Source organism: Triturus cristatus, chromosome 12, assembly GCF_964204655.1.
Source record: "Triturus cristatus chromosome 12, aTriCri1.1, whole genome shotgun sequence".
Taxonomy (NCBI): Eukaryota; Metazoa; Chordata; class Amphibia; order Caudata; family Salamandridae; genus Triturus; species Triturus cristatus.
The window spans coordinates 499,741,360-499,761,435 of record NC_140595.1 but is presented as its reverse complement, the minus strand read 5'-3'; the positions used below and the strand labels follow the sequence as shown (position 1 = coordinate 499,761,435).

At 40.4% G+C, this 20,076-nt stretch overlaps 1 protein-coding gene across 5 annotated transcripts in view; it reads left to right on the top strand.

The window, feature by feature from the left end:
- Positions 1–6,990, top strand: part of SALL1 (spalt like transcription factor 1) — a 39,635-nt gene extending 32,645 nt beyond the window's left edge. For all 5 annotated transcript variants that reach the window (XM_085637303.1, XM_085637302.1, XM_085637304.1 and 2 more), the window contains one exon: positions 5,992–6,990. In XM_085637303.1, coding sequence (XP_085493429.1) covers positions 5,992–6,432 — 441 coding nt within the window. In that variant the 3' untranslated portion in view covers positions 6,433–6,990. The remainder of the gene's footprint in view (positions 1–5,991) is intronic.
- Positions 6,991–20,076: the final 13,086 nt, after the last annotated feature.

Here is a 20,076-nt window from a genome sequence, read left to right as displayed (position 1 = left end):
TTCTTTTCCACACCAGATCATTAACATTTCAGCTTTTAAAACGCACTGCAAAATCAGATGCTCTATAGAAGTATCAGTAATAAATACAGAGTGCCCTATTCACAATTTTCAACAAGCGAAATAAAAATGTACACCAGTAGATTTACACCTACACTTAACGTAGATTGCCTAATTTTATTGGATTAAAAAGAATTCTAGGATTACTTATGGCAGCTTAAATGTTGGGCAGTCCTCCAATTTGCAAAATGTACTCATGCAGACTTCCCATTAGGCAAAAAATATACGTTAAAATTTTCAACAGGATGTACAATCGACATGAGTAAACCATTCCAAATTGTGCACTGGCGCAGTTAATCTTTTGTTAAGAAGACTTCTTTTATGCATGAATGTGCTCACCTTTTCCCCCACCTTGTACTGGCACTTACTTACTCTAGACTGACTCAAAGTAAATCTCCCTGACTTTGCAGAGTAGACGTCCTCGAGAAATAGATCTGTGAAAAACTGAGCGTGTCCTTTACATCTCAGTGAGTGGCCTGACAGCCTTCCAGGTCAGAAGAGGATATGTGTATGCCCCTGCTGTAGGACCAACCACCATTTTGTTAGATTTCTGCCTGCCTAAAATAGCACTGACTTCAAGCAACTACAGCAGTTTCTCTGAAGGCAGAGAAGTGTTCAAGTTGTTTTGGACCTACTCAGCAATTCTTTGTTTATAAGCAGTAAGCCAAGAAGAAGGGGTTGTTTGTTTATGAAAGTAAAAACATCGCCCTGACTAACTGGGAGATTTCTCCCAGTATTGGGGGCGGGGGGGGGGGGGTGTATTATCATTGTTAAAAGTTAGGGACCGTCAGGTCTTTCCTAGTGCTTTCCAGTTGGATAAATGTCATCGGAAGGCCCAACTTAAGTAAGGGAGGTGTTCCAACACCCATTGCCCTGTGGCTGTGTGGTGGGCTGTCGCTGAAAAGCCAACTGAGTCTCTGCCACATGAATCCTGGCGCTTCGCCTACCACTAAATGAGGTCGGTAAGCCGTGAGTTTGGTGGTGTGGCAGCACCACTGATTTTCAGCCGGGCTCCTGCTCTGCCAAACTCTAAATAAGGCCCATAGTCCCAAAAGCACAACCTAATGTTAGATTGGAAACCACTCATCCGGGCTTCTTCGCTATAAATGACTAAGTGCAAATGTAAATGGAAATATAGGAACATTTTTACGGTGCAGCTATTCATTCCAGGCCATATCTGTGGCACTGAATGATTGACTTGTGTGTTCTTGCAGGATTTGTTGGCAGGGCAGCCTTCTACTTCTTTTGCCTATTAACAGCTGGGTTCACATTTGGCATCAGTGTGGGATGAATGAGGGACTTTTCTCTTTCCTTTTTACCCTCCTACTTTCTCTTTTTTGAGGGTTAGACTTTGTTTTATTTAGGTAAAACAGTCGATCTCGGAAAGTGCCTGTCACTGGGCATATTTTGTATTTATTATAATTGGATTCTTTGTAAGGCAAGAATTAGACGCCTTTGGCAATCACTGATGGGTATGCTTTTATTCCCTTTGCATCCTTTGGCTTTTTACACCAGTTTCCTAAACCCATCGATAAAAAAACATTTTGTCTCCATGAGGGGCCAAGAAAAAGATGTTTATTGCACATTGATACTTTTATGTATCTGAAAATAAATATTATATAGTGCGTTAACTGTGAGAGCCTTGCTGCTTGCTGTTTAAACAATGAGTCTTGAATAGTCCCTTTTAAACGAGCACAGCTATTTGCATGTATTTGAATACCACAATCTATGTACAGTAGGGACGTTTAGTTTTTCGATTGAGTGGTGAATTAGACTATTAGAGGGTGGATTCAGCCCAGTGGGTTTAGTTGATTTATTTGCATTTCTTCAATAACTTATTGAAGCACCGTTATGTATTGGAAAATACATGGCTCTTATACAGAAGGAACTATTCATAAAATACTTGGACGTTTATTGTAACATATGTCATTTATTATCATTATTATTATTGGATGCATAGAAATAGTTGTGTAAGAGCTGAAAGTTCCATAAAAGTTGCGTTTTTAGTTGTGAGTTGGTAATGTTAACAGATCATGGTGAAAGCAGCATGGGTGAATTTTTAAGTCGAGCCTACCACACAGCACAAGCTGTCTGGGTGCAAAATATTAATTGTGGGCTTACCAAGAACTTACGGGTGATCTTACAGCCCGCTCATTGCTTACCATTGGTTGGCTTTATTTGCACGCCTATTTGGTTCCATTTTGTGTTACTCCCTCCCCTGGAATATAGCCTCTTTTCTATTTTTCTGACTGGCTGTTTTATTTTCTTCCACTACTCACTTTTCGGGAACTACTTTTTTTTTCATTTCGGTTAAGCGCTCCCTTGCCTCTGACAATACCTAATTCCACTGTGCTCTTTGTTGTTTTCTCCCTCGTGCTGCGAGCTATCACTCTTGTGCTCTTCTCTCACCTGCCAATCTCCCTGCCTCCTCCACAATCTGGGGTGCTTGCTCACTTGTGTGACCCCATGTTGCTCTCCCTCGTGTGCTGCTTCAATCAACCCTTCCCACTCCCCTTTGACTCCACCGGCTTCTGCATTGTCCCCTTCAACCCCCCCTCTTTTTTTTTTATATTTAATTTTTGGGTGGGGATCAGATATCCAATTGCTGCCTCTGCTTTAAGAAAAAGTACTTCTGCACTACTTCTTTTAATTTTTTTCCCATCTCAGATCAATAAATTAAGAAAAAGGTCACTCATACTGCTTTCACTGCATCATTTTGTAGGTGCACAAGCGTAATGACTCATGGGCACTCTTATGACATCAAGCATGCACACACCTACAAAATGAATATGAAAATGGAAGGGTGCACATATGCATTGAGTAAAGGACTTTAAGAGCGTAAGATGTCAGTTGATAGCTAATATATTATATGTAGAGTAAAGCTTGGAAAGAGATAAAATCACACTGTGTTGTAATGGACAGTGTGTCCTTTTGTACAGAAAAAGAACACAAACGTTCATTTTGTTTTGATGACCCTCAGTAAGAGACAAATAAAATACTGTGATCTGCCTTGCCCCATCTCTAGCGACTCTATCATTTTCCTAGTGTTTCCTGAAAGAGGAGACTTAGTCACAGAGTTAATTCTAATTTAGGAATGGGGAAAAAAGACACCTTGCCAACAGCCGTCCCAGCTATCCCTTACCCTATGTAACTGTGCTCGCTTTTCAGAAGACTTATGAAAACATATTTTCCATGTCATTCTCTAATCCCAATTTATCCCCTGTACCTCGCCTCTCCGTTACAAATACTGCTCGAGTTCTGTCCAGTAAAACAGATGGATTTGTGTGCACCTATTTATAGGTTCACCCAGAATTTGGTATCAACCTCTAGGAGTCTGTCGTGGGAGGTGATACATGAAATAACCACCCTGCAAATAATTCAGTACCTTGAAATGCTGTATGTTGTACGGTTCTTTTTATGTTATTTTATTCGTCTGGTAACTACCAATATCATAGTCTATGAGGGAGAGATTACACTGCCCTTATGTATCACAACACACGCCCATCTCTTCCAGAAACCATAGAAAATAAATTGGTGATACACTGCACACACAACAAGTGCGTTTATGTTTGGCCAGTGCATTATTTCTGCCGGATTTGTGTTTTGTGGCTTTGACCATATTTACATAAGTAGATTTATGAAGCCTGGTGCTGAGCCAAATGAACTTAATCTTTTGACCAAAGGCTGTGTGTCATGTTGACCCACTTTAAGGTTTGTGCATCTTATTCCAGATGTTTGAAGTTATGACCCCAGGTTGAACTGCCACCAGAAAAAATTACAACAAGCAGACTTTTCAAACATGAAGCAGTTTTCTTTTTCTGAAATCATAGCATGACACTGATTTTTCCAGCACAAGCACTTGGCAGTAGTCAATGGAATGTTACTTTGTACTTGAGCTAGTGGCAAGAGTATTTACCATAGAGAAAAACTGCTATTTTAGTAGGTAGTTGGAGTAGGGGGATCTGGGCACTTTAATACTTGCAAATTACTTGATGGTAATTTTTTATATGACTCCATTTTACATTTTATAATGAACTGTTGATTATGTATCTGATTGAAAAAAACCTAATTCTGTCACTTTCATGTCATTGTAATGGCAAACGAGAGACATGCCATGTGTTCACTGGGTTAAAGGAGAAAGACATTGTCCAACACCTCTCCTAATGTGAGACAATTTCAATCTTCCTCCATTGGGGCCTATATACAACTGGCATTCAAGACCATTTACAAATGTTCACCATAGCTAGCTCCTACAAACATTATTCAGTAGGTACCAGTTGGGATAGGGCCTAATCGATTGAATCACCAATACTTTCAGTGAGCCAGTTAAATCTCTTGTTTTTCAGAGGAAAGAAGCTTCCCCAGTATGGCACTTTGCTTAGGAAAATTATGCTTTTTGAACCCAGAATAAGAAAACATGTTGCCTTTTATAGCAAAGAATGAGGTGAATTTCAAAATGAGCTTGGTGGTGCTAATTTCTACCAAGGGGTTATCAGTGTCACATTCGATTGTGTATTGTTGTCCAGTTTTGCAGTATTGTTTTGCAGCAGCAATAAATCATTGTTTATATTTTATCTATAAAGACAATTTCTAAGCAAAGATTCTTTGCTGTTGCATAACAGTATTGAATGATACAAACAGAACTATTGCGCAGTGGAGTGCTAATTATCACACTAGTACAAATTAACAATTTTTTCCTCCTAGGATGTGCAAATCGCCTAATTTTTCAATGTGTAATATGTTATTTCCCAGAAATTGTGTGTATTACAACAATTAGGCAAGGTAATGATCTGCATGCAAATTGTACATGAGGTATGCTTTTGCATAAAAAAGTCAAACAATATTTGTTCTATGTATTTTCTGTGCATTTTCTAAAGTGACATGGTTAAGTTGCTAGTTATAGCTACCATCCGTTTGAATGTCTCGCCTCAAGTGAAAATTATGCTTAATGTGTAAACTGGTTAGAAACAAAACGTACACAAAATATGCATACTCCATTAATCAGGACTTTTACACACCTGTGTAAAAGAAATCACGCAGTCTGATTTGTGTATGCCATTAGCGACTGATCAGGTGTTCATATTACTCACTATTTAGTATGAATCAAAGCACTGCTTGCTTGCTTAAAGGTTTCTGTGCTTAGGAAATACCCATAGAACATACCATGGAAACCTCCAGATCCGTCCACATGTTCACCATCATACAAGCAATATGCTATGAGACATTATTTTATCATGTTGCGAAGTCAATAAATATCTATTTGTAATGTACAATAAATCTCTTTGTGCCATACCTACAAAGAAGCTTAGTTTGTTTTGGCTATCCAGGATTCTATAGCAAGCTTTGCCCCTATAGATCACTTTTACAGCATAGGAAACACTTTAGTTTTCCAACACCATTTGGTCACTTTCTACAGGCGAATCATTTCCCCAGGGATTGCTATCCTTAATGCAAGATGAATAATTACTTTCAGGCCATTCTGTCTATAGTCCTGGCCGTCAGATGAGCTACCAGGAAAGGACACTTTATTCCTGTCTGCAAAGGATAGGTTTAGGGTGAAAGGTGTCAAATACAATACTCGCCAATGCAATGGAAGTGGACATACCAATTCTCCCTCTGCAAATGGCTATCCGATCTGTAAAAGTGAAAAGAAGAACTTTATGCTGACCTCCTACAGCCAATAAAAGGTCGCATTGCTCTTGTTCTTGTAAATAACATGATCTTTTTTATAAATACGAGAAGCAGCATACCCGGTTTAACAACATGAATTACAGTAAAGCCAACAAACATGCACTTTCAACAGCAAAAAACAATAATGACTGATTGGGATGGTCCAAAAAATGTATAAATACTTTTTTTTTAATACCCTTGATTCCTTATTCAGTGTTGTGACATATGGCCATCACTTATTTGACTCCATTTATTTTCGTGCAGGTTCACATGGGGACGCATATGTGGAACAGCACTCCTGCACGGCGAGGACGACGACTTTCTGTAGATGGACCTATGACTTTTCTGGGAGGCAATGCAGTCAAGTTTCCAGACATCTTTCAGAAAGACCTGATCTCCAGGTCAGGGAATGGAGACCCGTCGAGTTTCTGGAACCAGTACGCAGCAGCTCTCTCCAACGGACTGGCCATGAAGACCAATGAGATCTCTGTCATACAGAATGGAGGCATTTCCTCACTTTCTGGCAGCTTGGGCAATGGTGGCAATTCACCCATTAGTGGCTTAACAGGAAGCCTGGAGAAGCTCCAGAATTCTGAACCCAATGCCTCTCTAGCTGGTCTGGAGAGGATGGCAGGCAATGACAATGGAACAACCTTCCGATTCACCCGTTTTGTGGAGGACAACAAAGAAATGATAACAAATTAGAACACACTTTATGAATGCTGTTCCTGCAAATACTGCAACCCACGGTTGCTTTTTCCAGTATATGAAGTGCAACATTAAAAACTTGTTTTGTACCAGGTGTGACTCGTAGAGTTACTAGAGACCTTATTTATTAGTTACATTTCCTTGGCTTTGCAGACATTAACTTCAGCCCCCTTGTAATTTGAAATATGTACTAATCAACTAGAGTTGCTGTAAACATGCTGTAACATTTATGGCAGTTTCAAGTTTGTTCCGCTAGGTGATCGCATTCTGGCATTAACTTATTTTATAATACCCAAGTTAATATGAACTCCAGGGTTGATTCAGTGTCTCGAGAATGCATTTGCATCTCTGATCCAAGTCTGCATTTAAATGTTTACTCTGATCTGCTGAACATGTCAATCAATGGGGGAAACCCTTGTCCAATCTTCCAGCAATTGATTTTCAGATACTAACGACTTGATTTGGAGAGCATGGACTGAGCCGTGTGAACCTGTACATGATGCTCATTGTTTTTTTTCTTTTTTATTATTTTCACACTAAAACGTTTTTTCTCTTTTTTGAAGATCGAAATATGTTTATTTCCGTTTTGGGCAGTTCTTTGTACTGTGCTCCTTTTTCTTGAGTCCTCTTAAATGTCAATATTCCTGTACAGAAACGCGCACGCAGATTATTAGAGACAAATACAAAAGTGTTGTTTTGGTAGTTGAAACTGAGACGTAATAATTTGCCTTGTAGGTATATCCATTATAGAAAATGTGCTGGAATTTCACAATGCTGCTAAGTATGGCATCTTGAACAACCTTCTGGGGGGACAAACATGTAGATGCTCCTGTATATAAAATGAGAAATATTCACTTGCATTAAAATGTACATATGTTCCTTTCAAGACCAAGCCCTACTTCTTGACTAGGGAAACAGTTTTCTTGTTTTGTATTAGATATTGCAAACTATGGACTGTTACATGCACTTTCTTAGAAAGTTAAAAGGAAAAAGGGTCCAGTTTCTTTTCAACATTTAATACGTACTAACCGCAGAGATACTGTAATTTTACTTGAGTAATCAAATACAGCAGTTTTACAACAGAGAAAAACAACTAGTGTCTGTGTTTTTAACATGTTCACGTATAATTAATGACCTTGAGTTTGACTTTCAAACTTAGCTGTTCAATGATGTAAGCGTTTGGCAATGAACATGTTAATGGCTGTGCGAATGGATATACACAGAACTGGAGTCACTTGCAAGTCATTTGTAGCAATTAAGCCATTACAACTTACCTAGTTGCTTTTCCAACTATGTCACTCAATACATTTTTTTGCATTTTATTTTGAGATTTTTCAGTGCAGTGGAGATGAGTCGAGTAATGAAGATCGCATCTTATGAGGTCTACTCTAATGGGACTGTGTAAATGTATTTTGAGATTTACAGTGGTTACTTTTTAATGTATTGGCGTTATGTGTTGAAGTCACCAACTGGTCAGTGATGGCAAACTCCAGGCAGTCCTTGTAAGATCTTTGTTGTTGGCGACTTCTGGTGATGTAGGACTGGGTAGAGAGAAGTCTATTTTTTTTTATTCATGTTTACTAGATGCGCTCACAGACCATTTCCAACGATTTGACTACTATTCAATAAATTACCCACTGGTATATAACCTCCACAATTAGTGTAAATTCAAGAGCATTTCCTCTGCTAACTAAGAAATGTTTAATAGGGTGGGCTTTGAGGCGAGAATTCCCCCCATGAAAATGAATGCCAGACAACATTGTTTCCTGGTGCATGCTCTATTGATGAAAGTTTATACAACAATACTAATAAAAAAGTAGTAGTTAGAAATAAGCGTATCATTATCGTTAACCCAAAATAAGATACATTATGGTAATAGCGTGGGGATAATCAGGATCTACCTCCATTTCCTACAAGGTACAATGTACTGAGTTGTCATGCCAAAAAGTAATGTCATGTGCCCAGGACCAGCAGGGCATGGATGAAAGACAGGCCCTGTAGTTAGTGTGAGCACTAATAGTGTCAGGGGCTATTTTTAAAGGTCAAGTCTATTGAGTACTGTGTGCATGGATAGTGGGCACAGGGCATCATAAAGGGCCATCGCCTATGCCCAAGACTCTTCCTTGCAGAGACTGTCCTTACTGATATGTGGTACAGGCTATAGATGAAGACTGTATAGCCAGAGGCAGCGGAGTGTGGCGACGATCATGCCTTTCAGGCTCTGTGGACATGGACATCTTATACAGAGCGTGGCCCAAGAGCATATAATGAATTCAGGTCCCACAGGGCATTGTAGCAGTCCATACACTGCAGATACTGCAAACAAACATCTGACACAGGCAAAGCCAAAGGCCATGTCCTTTATTCAGTGTACACAAAGTATTATGACGCTTTGTGGTGTTGATAATCGAGGAACTGTACAAGTCATATAACCACAGAATCCAAGAAATGAACTGAAAAGATTTTAACAGAGGCCTGTTATAGTTCTCTACAAATATTACGTACTTACCTGGATTATGAAACCCCTTACAAATTTACTCGAGAAAAAACGGTTGAAGGGGCATTATGACTATGATTAATAACCTAACCAGTAAAACATTTGACAACCGAGAACCATAGCTCTCAGCACTTCTCCTAATCTCAAATGTGACACCACAGATGACACACACATGGCATCATGACATGACCAATTACAGCATTGGTGCTTTCTGCAAGCCATAGCCACAGGGTGAGCTTTTGCCCTCACATGTATGTAAAACGCACAGGGTGAGCTATAGCCCTCGTGTGTATGTAAAACACACAGGGTGACCTATAGCCCTCACTTGTATGCAGCATACAGAGGGTGAACTATAGCCCTTACTGATATGTGGCACATAACGGGTGAGCTATAGCCCTCTCTTGTATGTAACATACTTAGGGTGAGCTATAGCCCTCACTTGTATGCAGCATACACAGGTTGAACTATAGCCCTTGCTTGTATGTAGCCCATACTGGGTGCGCTATAGCCCTCACTTGTATGTAACATATAGAGGGTGAGCTATAGCCCTCACTTGTATGTAGTATACACAGGGTGAACTATAGCCCTTACTTGTATGTAGCACATACAGGGTGTACTATAGTCCTCACTTGTATGTAACATACAGAGGGTGAGCTATAGCCCTCACTTGTATGTAGGATACACAGGGTGAACTAGAGCCCTTACTTGTATGTAGCACATACAGGGTGAGATATAGCCCTCACTTGTATGTAGCACATACAGGGTGAACTATAGCCCTCACTTGTATGTACAGCCCTCACGTGTATGTAACATACACAGAGTGAGCTATAGCCCTCCCTTGTATGTAACATACACAGGTTGAGCCATAGCCCTCCTTTGTATGTAATATACACAGAGTGAACTATAGCCCTCATGTGTATGTAGCATGCACAGGGGGAGGCTTTTGGTTGTGTTTTCTATCTGTACAAGAAACACAGGGCTTGCAGGATATGTACTGGGTCGGTACCTGTAAAATGGAAGCAAGCTATGGTTATGCCGGTACTGAAGAAGGCTTCATTAGACCCAGCAAAGCCAGAACACTACCGGCCCATCTCTTTGCTTCCATGGGTCTCTAAGATTACTGAGGCTCATGTTAATAACATCTTATCCGGCCATCTTTTAAATACAGGTATCCTTCATTCTTCCCAGAACGGATTTAGAGCAGGCCATAGTACTGAGACAGCCCTGGTGGCTATGGTTGAGCATCTTCGCAGTCTGTTAGACTCTGGTCAGACGGCGGCACTGATCCTTTTGGATCTCAGTGCCGCCTTTGACACTGTTTCCCACCCGATTTTGCTCCAGAGACTGAGAGAAGTCGGAGTTGACTGCACTGCTTTGGATTGGTTTCGCTCATTTCTGGCTGAGCGTACCTTTAAAGTATGTATTCCCCCCTTTGAGTCTTCTCCCCGCCCTATTTCCCAAGGAGTTCCGCAGGGTTCGGCACTCAGCCCGACCCTGTTCAACTTGTATGTGAGACCGCTGGCGGAAGTTGCCAATAAATGGGGTCTCACTATGGTATCTTACGCGGATGATACCCAATTAGCTGTTGCACTCAATGGGTATACTACGTTGAATTCCTCTAAATTTCAACAAGCTCTTAGAGAGGTGGCAAGCTGGATGACCGACAATCGTCTCCAACTTAATGCCACAAAAACTGAAGTGCTGGGCAAAGAAATCCATCTCTGGGGAGATAACAGGTGGCCTTTAGAGCTTGGCCCAACTCCTATACCAGTCACTCAGGTGAAGAATCTTGGGATTCTGCTGGACGCCAATTTATCATTTACTCCCCACACAAAGAAAGTAGCGGGCACCTGTTTTGGCGTTCTTCAGAGTCTCAGGCCTATTCTTAAATTTTTTGATGCCTCTACTAGGCAACTTATAGTGCAGGCCATGATTCTTTCCAGACTGGATTATGCCAGTGCACTTTTATTGGGTACCAATCAGGCAGAGCTTACACGGCTCCAGCGCGTGCAAAACGCGGCCGCTCGTATGCTGATTGGTTTGCCTAAATTTTGCTCAGTTAAGAGCGCCATCTCTGATCTTCACTGGTTGCCCGTTAGACAGAGGATAAAATTTAAAGTACTGTGCCTGGTTTTTAAAATTCTGAAGTTTGCTTCCCCTCCTATCTTGGCTCAGTCTATTTCTTACTACACTCCTGCTAGAACACTTCGTTCAACGGGTCAATTTTTGGCCATAGTTCCCCGCTTTAAAAAGGCCAGAATGGGCGGACGCTCTTTTGGTGTTCTGGCGGCCAGCCTTTGGAATACATTGCCGTTCAGTATTCGATCCATCCCGGACTTGCTTCCTTTCAGGAAAGCGGTGAAAACATTCTTGTTTCCTTTAGCCTAGCGGTTGTGGCTGGTATGTTTCATCCTTCTGTTATGTTACTCGTCCTCTGTTGCGCCGGGACGCCGCTTGCTGTGGCATCTGTGCGCCTTATAAATGTAAAATAACATAACATAACATAACTTATTGCCAAGTGCTATTCAAAGCGCTCATAGTGCATAGCCTAATTCAATGCCTGTGCTACTTCATTTCAAAACACAAAAGGCATAAGACATAAAGAGCTTCGTCAGGTTTACAGTATTTAGGCTGCACAGGACATGACCATCAGCCATACTATTTATAGAACATTCAATATAGAGCTATAGGCCATTCCCTGTGTGTCTTATTTCTTAAATGAAGAATAGATAATAACGGGTTACAATATATTATTGTGCAATATTGTCTTGCAGCTGAAGTCACAGAACTATTGAGATAATTTCATTGCTGCAGGTTCATAATGCTCATTATGTTATATTAAAAATGTATTTCTTGATGCAGACTACATGAAAAGGATGTTGTTTTCAAAATGATTTTTGAATACAATTGGTTACTTAGTTGGGTAGTTTTGGCTGGCTGCAGTTAAAAGAAAATATTTAATTGTGTTGTTCATAAAGTGAGATTCATTGAAGGCATATTTTGCTGTGCATATTCTGTCTGTGGGAGTGGGTGATTTTAAGTTCCTGCCTAGACAGTGTCTGTTCTGTATCCTCAAAACCTTTTGCTTTCTATTAGTAGGCTTAAAGACTGCCCACTACTTACCATTGGTTGCCTACATTGTCACTCTCATTTGCTTGCTTTTTATTGGTCAGTTGCTGCAGTCTTCCTTCCTCTTTGTATGTTTTCCACTTCCCAGGAGCATGGATGCATTACTTGTGTCCTTCCCACTGCTCACTTTTATAGGTACTACTTTTTTTCTACGTGATTGAGCACTCTCCCAGAATGTCTCTTTTTCAGGTGCCTCCCTCGTGTACCTCTCTCTCCCTAGGATGTGCATCTACTTGCCCCCACCCTCCCTCCCTGCGTATGTTGTTGCTGGTCCTCAACCGCCCTTCCTCCCTCCATTGTTCCTTGCTCCACCTGCCCTCCCTCATTCGGTTGTTGCATGTCCACTACCATCACAAAATAGTGTTATGATGCAAACACCGCTAATGTGGCATAGCATTTGTTTTTGTCTGCACACCCTCCTTACATTATTATTTGACCCCAAACCCCCTTACATTGTTGCTTGCCCCCAGCCCTCCCTCCTTCTGTGTTATTGCTTGCCAAACCTTCCAACCCACCCTCTCTCCTTCTGTTGTTGCTAGCCCCCCCACCCGCCACAACAAATAAAAGCACTATGACCCATATACTGCTAGCTTTTTGAAGCAGTTGCCTTAATGGTTCTGTTAACCATGAGCCCTCATTGCAATTAGAATGTTCATGTTTATTATACCTTCCATGAATAGATGCTGTTTAAATAATGTCATGGTTGTTAAGGTCTATGGTGAAGGTTAGGAGAGTGTTTTGGAATTGCCATTATCTAAATGCACTGCCCTTCTAAGAGGTTTTTGAACTGGAGGGAAAGGAAGACGACTGAAGCTAGGTCTACCTTTGGATGAAATCCATAATGCAAGGACTGATGATGAATAATTTGTAGGTAAGAGATTAGCCCTGTTTTGAATCCTCTACTTTTTAAGTAATAAGAGCAGCTAACCATGTAATACAGAAACATGCAAGCAGTAATGTGTATGTGTTTGTCATACACTGTAAGTTAAAAATGTTCATTGTGAGGAGTGGTCTTGACTCAAGAGAGGTGAAGGATCGAGTGGATCATGCTGCCCTTCTCTTTCCTCAATAATGGCAGTGCACATGTAACTTTCATAGGGTCTGCATGTATTGTTTATATATGTGCAGTTTTTTCATGCATAGTGTTTATGAAAACTTTTTTACCCAGATCATGTGTTTACATATGTGTATTGAGATTAGATCTTATGAAAGAGGCCTTGTGAAAATAGACCTAGTTGTTTTCCTCTACGAAGTGACAGAGATGTGTTATCGGAAAGGCAGGAAAAAATGCTTTTGTAAGGTAGTGACGCTGTACTATAGTGATAACACAGAGCCTGACCTCTGCTATGCAGTAATACATTTTGTGCACGTTTTTATTAGTGCTCCTGCTTCATATAACATGTTTTATTGAACGTCATTTGTTTTCACTCCTAAGTTCTACATGTGTATATATAAATTGAATCCAATACATACACCACATTTGTGAGTTTACTATGTACATTTTCTCACAGATCAGCATATGATACTTTTAACATGCATGTAATCCCAGTTAAGATGTTTCTACCTCTTCATAAGTAGCTGCTAGCATGTTTATTTGCTAAATTCCTCTGTAGAGAGCTGATATTGAATTGCATTTGCGTTGTAGCATCAGCTGCATATTCCTTTGTTTGTTTCTAATGGAATGACAAATAACCGAATTTCAAAGGATAAACTGTGGATACATGAAATGCATCTCCAACCTGACAGTGTTGGCGAGAATTCCAAAGTGCACGTGACACTAAGCAACTGAGAGGCCTGCAGTCCACATCGCTTGGTTTTCTACATGCTCAATTTTTGGCACGTTGCTGTCTCCCAACTAACTCCTCCCCTTCACGGAAAGAAATACCTAAAAAAGGAAAGATTTTTTCTCTCTGTAGAGGCAAGATGTCAGGGAGTATTCCAAAACATGCCACACCCCTCAGCTTTCTGCGGTTTGGTCAGGAAAATCAATAATGATATTACAGGTCAAGCTCTGGCCAGCCTGGTGCTGGAGCAAGACTCAAATCAAGATCTCACGAAAAGGGTCTCACTTGGTAGAAGACGTTTGTTTCTGAATAAGAGGGTTATCTTTGGTAATGTGATCAGATACACCCCTTGATGCACTCAGTAATGTTTGCAATATCTCTTCACTCGTGAAGATCAATGAATTGCAGCCTCTCTTTTAAGAGACTTTCTATGCAGTGATAGGTAATCACTTATAGTGGTTTTTACACTCCTGTGCAAGTGCTTCAATAACGTGAAAGCAAATTTACCATTCTTTCATTTTTAGAGATCTATCTCTTTATAAAGTGACCACAAAATATGTACAAATATATGTAAAAAGAAAGTAGCTTAGGAAGTCCCAAAAAATGTAATCTACTTTTAAATTAACTCAATATAAAGTCAGTCCAAATGCCTATTCCAATTATGCAACTTCTTCTTTCAGGTCCAGCCAATGCACAAAAATTGCTTGGGAAGCCAAGTAAGAATTATTCAAATTTGGCTTGATGTAGTGATCATTCAAACACAGTGTCTTCTCATAGATTTCAATGTAATGGTACATTGGAGCCAAGGCATGATATTTCAAAGAAAACGTATTCTTTACAAAATCCAAAAGCAGCCCAGAAAACGCATTTTGTCCCTAGCAGTGACTTCATTTGGGATTAGAAAAATTATTATTCTTTTCTTTTTTAGTGACGCTTTTCTGGATAGAGATATCCCACAAAAATGCAGGCGTAGAGTGAATGTTTCCCCAGTGGGATCTGCTACGTTAAGTAGAATGGTGCCAAATCCCATCTACACGAATTCTTTTAGTCAACGATAAGGATTCGTGTAGATGGGATTTGGCATCATTAAAGAGAGAAGAACAATAATTTTTCTAATCCCTGATGAAGCCCCCGTTAGGACTTAATGCTTTGGATCGGCTGCTATTGGATTATGTACAGAAAAAAGAATGTTTGCTTTGAAATATCATAGCTTGGCTCTTGCACTACATTGAAATCTGTGAGAAGAATCTTGGTGTTTGAATGATCACTACATCAAGCCAAATTTTGGAATAATACCTTCTTGGCTTCCCAAGCAATTTTAGTGCATTGGCTGGACCTGAAAGAAGTAGTTTCATGATTGGACTAAGGATTTGGACTGACATTGTACTGAGTTAATTTAAATTTAGTTTATTATTTGTTTGGGCGGACTTCCTAAGCACTCCCTTTTGATGTATATTTGTTCATTTGAATTTATGGTTTCTGAGCAGTAGGACCATTAGAAGGTTGATTGTGATTGTATTTATACTATGGAAATAACACCTGTGCAACCAGGTAGAGCCAATACTGCTCTTGTCAGATGTATACGATAACAAATTTATTTGGCTTTCCAATAACACTCAATCGTGCCTGTTCTAGTACCGTGGAGGAGAGATTCAGGCAAAAGCCTAATAACTCACCAGAAACAAACGCTAACTTATTGTTTTAATTGTTACTTTTTTAAACTGGGATCTTTTTGAGATGATAAGAGGAAACTGTGGCTCTCGTTTTGGAGTCTTCAGTTGCACTGCAAAGTCCCCCACGTGCTGGCGTTGCTTATTCTGTCTGTGTTGCGTGATAGCAGTACTTGTGTGCATTACAGAACGCCCATTTTATATTAACTAATTATGGGTAATTTCTTATTGCACTGACGGGGATCTCTATTCTTGTTTTTGTTGTATGTGGTATAATACTTTTAAAAGTAACAATATTACCAATAACAATAATAATGCTAATAATAACAACAATAATAATAGTGATAATTATACTTATCATTATCAACACTATTAATATTATTGCTATCATTATTGTTATTATTGATCAAAATGACGTTGATAATGCGAATAATAATAATAAATATGACAATATTTGGTTTTTGTTATTATCATGTTGTTGTTGCTGCCTTGTTTATTATCATTCTATGCCATAGCGTTGCTTGCGTGTACATTGAAAAATAACTTGTCTCTTTTATTTTTACATTTGAAATGAGATCTTGTGTTAAATGATTCTACCCCCCCCCCCCCTCCTTTCTCACTTGCTATGATGTTGCTCAGGGTGCGTCTTTAATTAATCTGAAGGACTTGTGAGGAGGGTCGTGAAGTCACGATAGGCCTGGCTTGCCTTCTGCTCTGCACAGTAATATCAGCCAGAGGGTTCTTGGCCCTACTTTTAAGGCACTCGACCTAGCCTAGCCGCATGTAGGCAACAGTATGACGGGGGCATTTAAAAATATGGAGCAGGAACAGCGCCCCTCCACCCTGTTGTTCACCACAACTTAATTCCACACTGTGGGCAAAGGGCATTCTTTTGACGTCACAGTGGCTTTACAGAATCATGGCGGGACCTCTGTCTGCTTTTAATACGCTTGAGGTTACAATGGCAAAAGGACTTCAAGGTGGAGTGATCACTTCCGGTCCCCGTGAGCTACCTATCATTAAAACTTCGAAGACAATACCATTGATTACTTTATGTGCAAATGCAAACATGAAAACATGCAGCTGTCTCCAGGGCACTCCCGGAATGTCCTTCAAAGGTCTATTTTATGGGAACGCAGCCCTCACCCCCTTTCTTTACAACAGCTGTCTTTAATTTTACACATGGTCGCACTTCCTGCAATACAGGATCTGTTAATTTGAGCTCAGTAGCCCTTCCTTAGGAGTTTTATAGCAGGCTAAACTCGCCAATATTTACACGTTCGAGGCACTAAACGCACCCCCGCCTCAGCTCTGTCATTTGGATGGTCCCTTTGTCTGGGGCGGTCACATCTGGCCCTCTCATTCAAGGCTTTTGTGTGCAGAGGGGGCATCAGCTTCCGGACACTTGTCACAAGACAAAATACCTGTGGAGCTGGGCCTTTCATGTTGATTCTTTTACAAATGACTTTAAAACTGCCCTTCTCACCAGATGAATCGAGGTAGGGATGAAAGGGGCGCGGAAATTAGCACGACATCCACTGTGTGGCACATTTTTAACAAAGGTTAACCAACTGCGTAAAGCAGCACAGCTTCAAACATTGTTTCAGAAATGGCGTCGCCCTGATCTTTGAAACACCTGCACTCATTTCGGCGCGGGGGCTGCATTCACTTGTATTCATTTACACCCGGGTTACATTTTAAGTGATATCTGTAAAGTCGAACTGCCGTGGCCATCTTGTGTTATATTTTATTTACATGCCTCGCTTGCTTATGAAATGTATGCGTGCGTGTCACAGACCACACATGGCGTTCTAGTTTCGACCCCGGGTTTATTCACGATTTTTTAAAATTGTTCAAACAACAACATCGGATAGTTTGCATTTTCGAAAATCGATGCATCGAATGAAAATAACCAGGGTTGTCAAATACTCGTAAATAATGATTTCTTCGAAATTCATCTTCTAGCAGGGGGCGGGGGAGGGTCGCGAACGGCAAAGTAACCAGTTCCCCATTTGTTGTTTACCAACTGTGAGTGCATAAACCACACTATGCAAAAGCTATATTGTTATACACATTTTATTAAAAACATCCTTCTGCCCACCAATTCCTATTTTATTAGAAAGAAGACGGTTCTGTTTCTTTATCTTATTTGTTTCACGAAGGTTGTTTATTAATGAAGGATGTTATATGGCAAGTTAGTATTTCGCAGCTTTCCTTTCTTGCCCCTTGCCCAGTGCAGCTCGTGTTTCACTGCCACACATTCATTAATTATAGGGCTTGCAGACAGGAGGAAGTCATACGTTATTAAACAGTAGGGTGCACAGATGTCTTAAAGTACCGGAATATGGACTTTGCTTCAAAAGTCAATGCATTAATGGCACTTTTAAATTGCAAATAGAAATGAAGGTATTGACATGGTTCGGTTGGGCTGCTTGCATAGGAATACCTTCGATCACCGAGATGAAGACAACTTTCCGATTTATTTTCAGTTTATTTGCTTCTGTTGTAAAAGAATATAGCAAACGCATCCAAGGAGAAAACAATTACTTAAGAAAAGCGTGTCCTCTTACCAGTGTTCGTGAAAGCAAAGTAGGCGTTTGCCGAAGTCAAACAGGACCGTGTTTTGAGTCACTTGTGGAATTTCAGTTAAATGTACTAAGGCAAGAATTTAATTTGTTCAGGAATAACGCTTAACTGGTCGACAAAGCGCCCAATCCCCTAGAGTTTTGAGAGGCCTTCTTAGATATTTTTAAAGGCTCATTTAACTTCATATATTTTATTCTCTAGGTATCGTTACAAATTAACTTTTAAAAAAAATATATTTTAAAATTTATCAATGTTTTTATGCTGTGTATGAGAGTCTTGCTGTTAACCAAAAATGTGAATAAATAACATTTAAGGGGTAGTGTGGCCTCATGAGGAGGGTGGCTCAATAGCTACATTTGAGAAGCCACTTTTGTAAGAATTTCCAACAACTCCACCTCAAAGGGCATTGGCTTTAAATTCAAGAAGCAGTTTGTTAAGGTCTGTGTTTCCCAATGTAATAATAACTTAAATGCATATTGAAGATAGAGTGGACTTGGATAGGAAAAACCGTAACTGAGGTCTCTGCTTCTAATATGAAAAATGCCAGAGTAGGTAGAATCATATATAGCACTTCAGACCTTTTTATAGGTGTTAAGCACTTTAAATAGGCAAAGTACCTATTATCCAAATGAAATGGGAACTCCGTTTATTGACCAGAGGAGATAAAAAGTTAAATGAACATCGACCAGGGATCAAACTCTACTTTCAGACTGAGGGCCAACTCTTGAAATGACTTTGCTTCAACTTCTTGCTTGATATCCTGAATGGCTCATATTTACACAAAGTTCAATACTTGTTACTGCATCGCCTATATTAAGTCTCAAAGTTCTTGTATAGGATTTCCGAAGAATAATTACGTAAGCGTCCCAAATGCTAAATTGGAGTAGGCGATTCATAACATATGCTCTGGAGCGACATAGAGAGACACATCCCAATCTTCAGCTGGCTTTGCAGGGCTGCTGCTGTGAACTAATCCGTGCTCTCCATGCCACTGGAGTCAAGCTATCCTGGCTGATGAGGGCTGAAAGGCCGAAACCGGTCCTCGGAGGCTTGATTCCAGTCCAGGGAGGACCTGGCCTGGCAGTTCGAGCTGAACTGAGCCCATTGGGTTCAGGTTCAAGACTGATTTGCATATGGCTGGGTCCAAACTGGAATGGCATGGTGAGCAAAAAACGATGTATTTAGGCCCAGGTCTCTGTACTGGGGTGAATGTATGACATTGTTCTGCATTCTGTCCATCAATTGTTCTTTTTGCAAGTGAACTAATCCAAGGCACTTTCCAACCCAATTATTTCAGTCTTCCATTCCTTGGTGTCCTGTATTTTGATAAAAAAGAACTGGGAGGCAGACAATCATGTGGGCAAAATTGGTTGAGAATATGACATCTTTAAGGTTCCAGAAGGTGTATGTTTTCATCTAAGGGACCAGCGTGGTAAATTTGCATGTGCTTTTGCTTATGAGAGATTTTCCATACAACAAGGGGCTTGCAGGCTGTCCATTTCTTACCATTAATTTGCTGATTGTCACTTTTAATTTTCTGCCTTCTAATTTGCCAGTACGTTGCAGATTCACTTCCTTTTCTTTCAGTTGGTGCATTGACCAAGTACGGATTGCTTCATCTTGATTGCTGTCCCCACTGATCACTCTGTGGTTGAGGTGCTATTTTTATTTTTTCTTCTTCCATTGTTGTCTTTTTCCGTGTTGCTTTTCCCTTCCCTCCCCCATTTTCCACATGCTTTTTCCCTTACCCGTGTCTGTATTGCTTCTTCCCCTCCTACCCACCTTGTACATGTTGCTTCTTCCCCTCCCTTCTCACCCTCCCACTGCCCGTGCTACCCATTCCCCAACCGTCATAAGAAAAAAAAAAAGCTCCATGAATCAGCCTCCGCTGGCTTCATAATAGTGCTTTTTAGGTCTTGCACCTAGCGTTGCAGTGCGCAGCCCTGCTCGCGCAGCGAGACTTCATGTAGGGGCT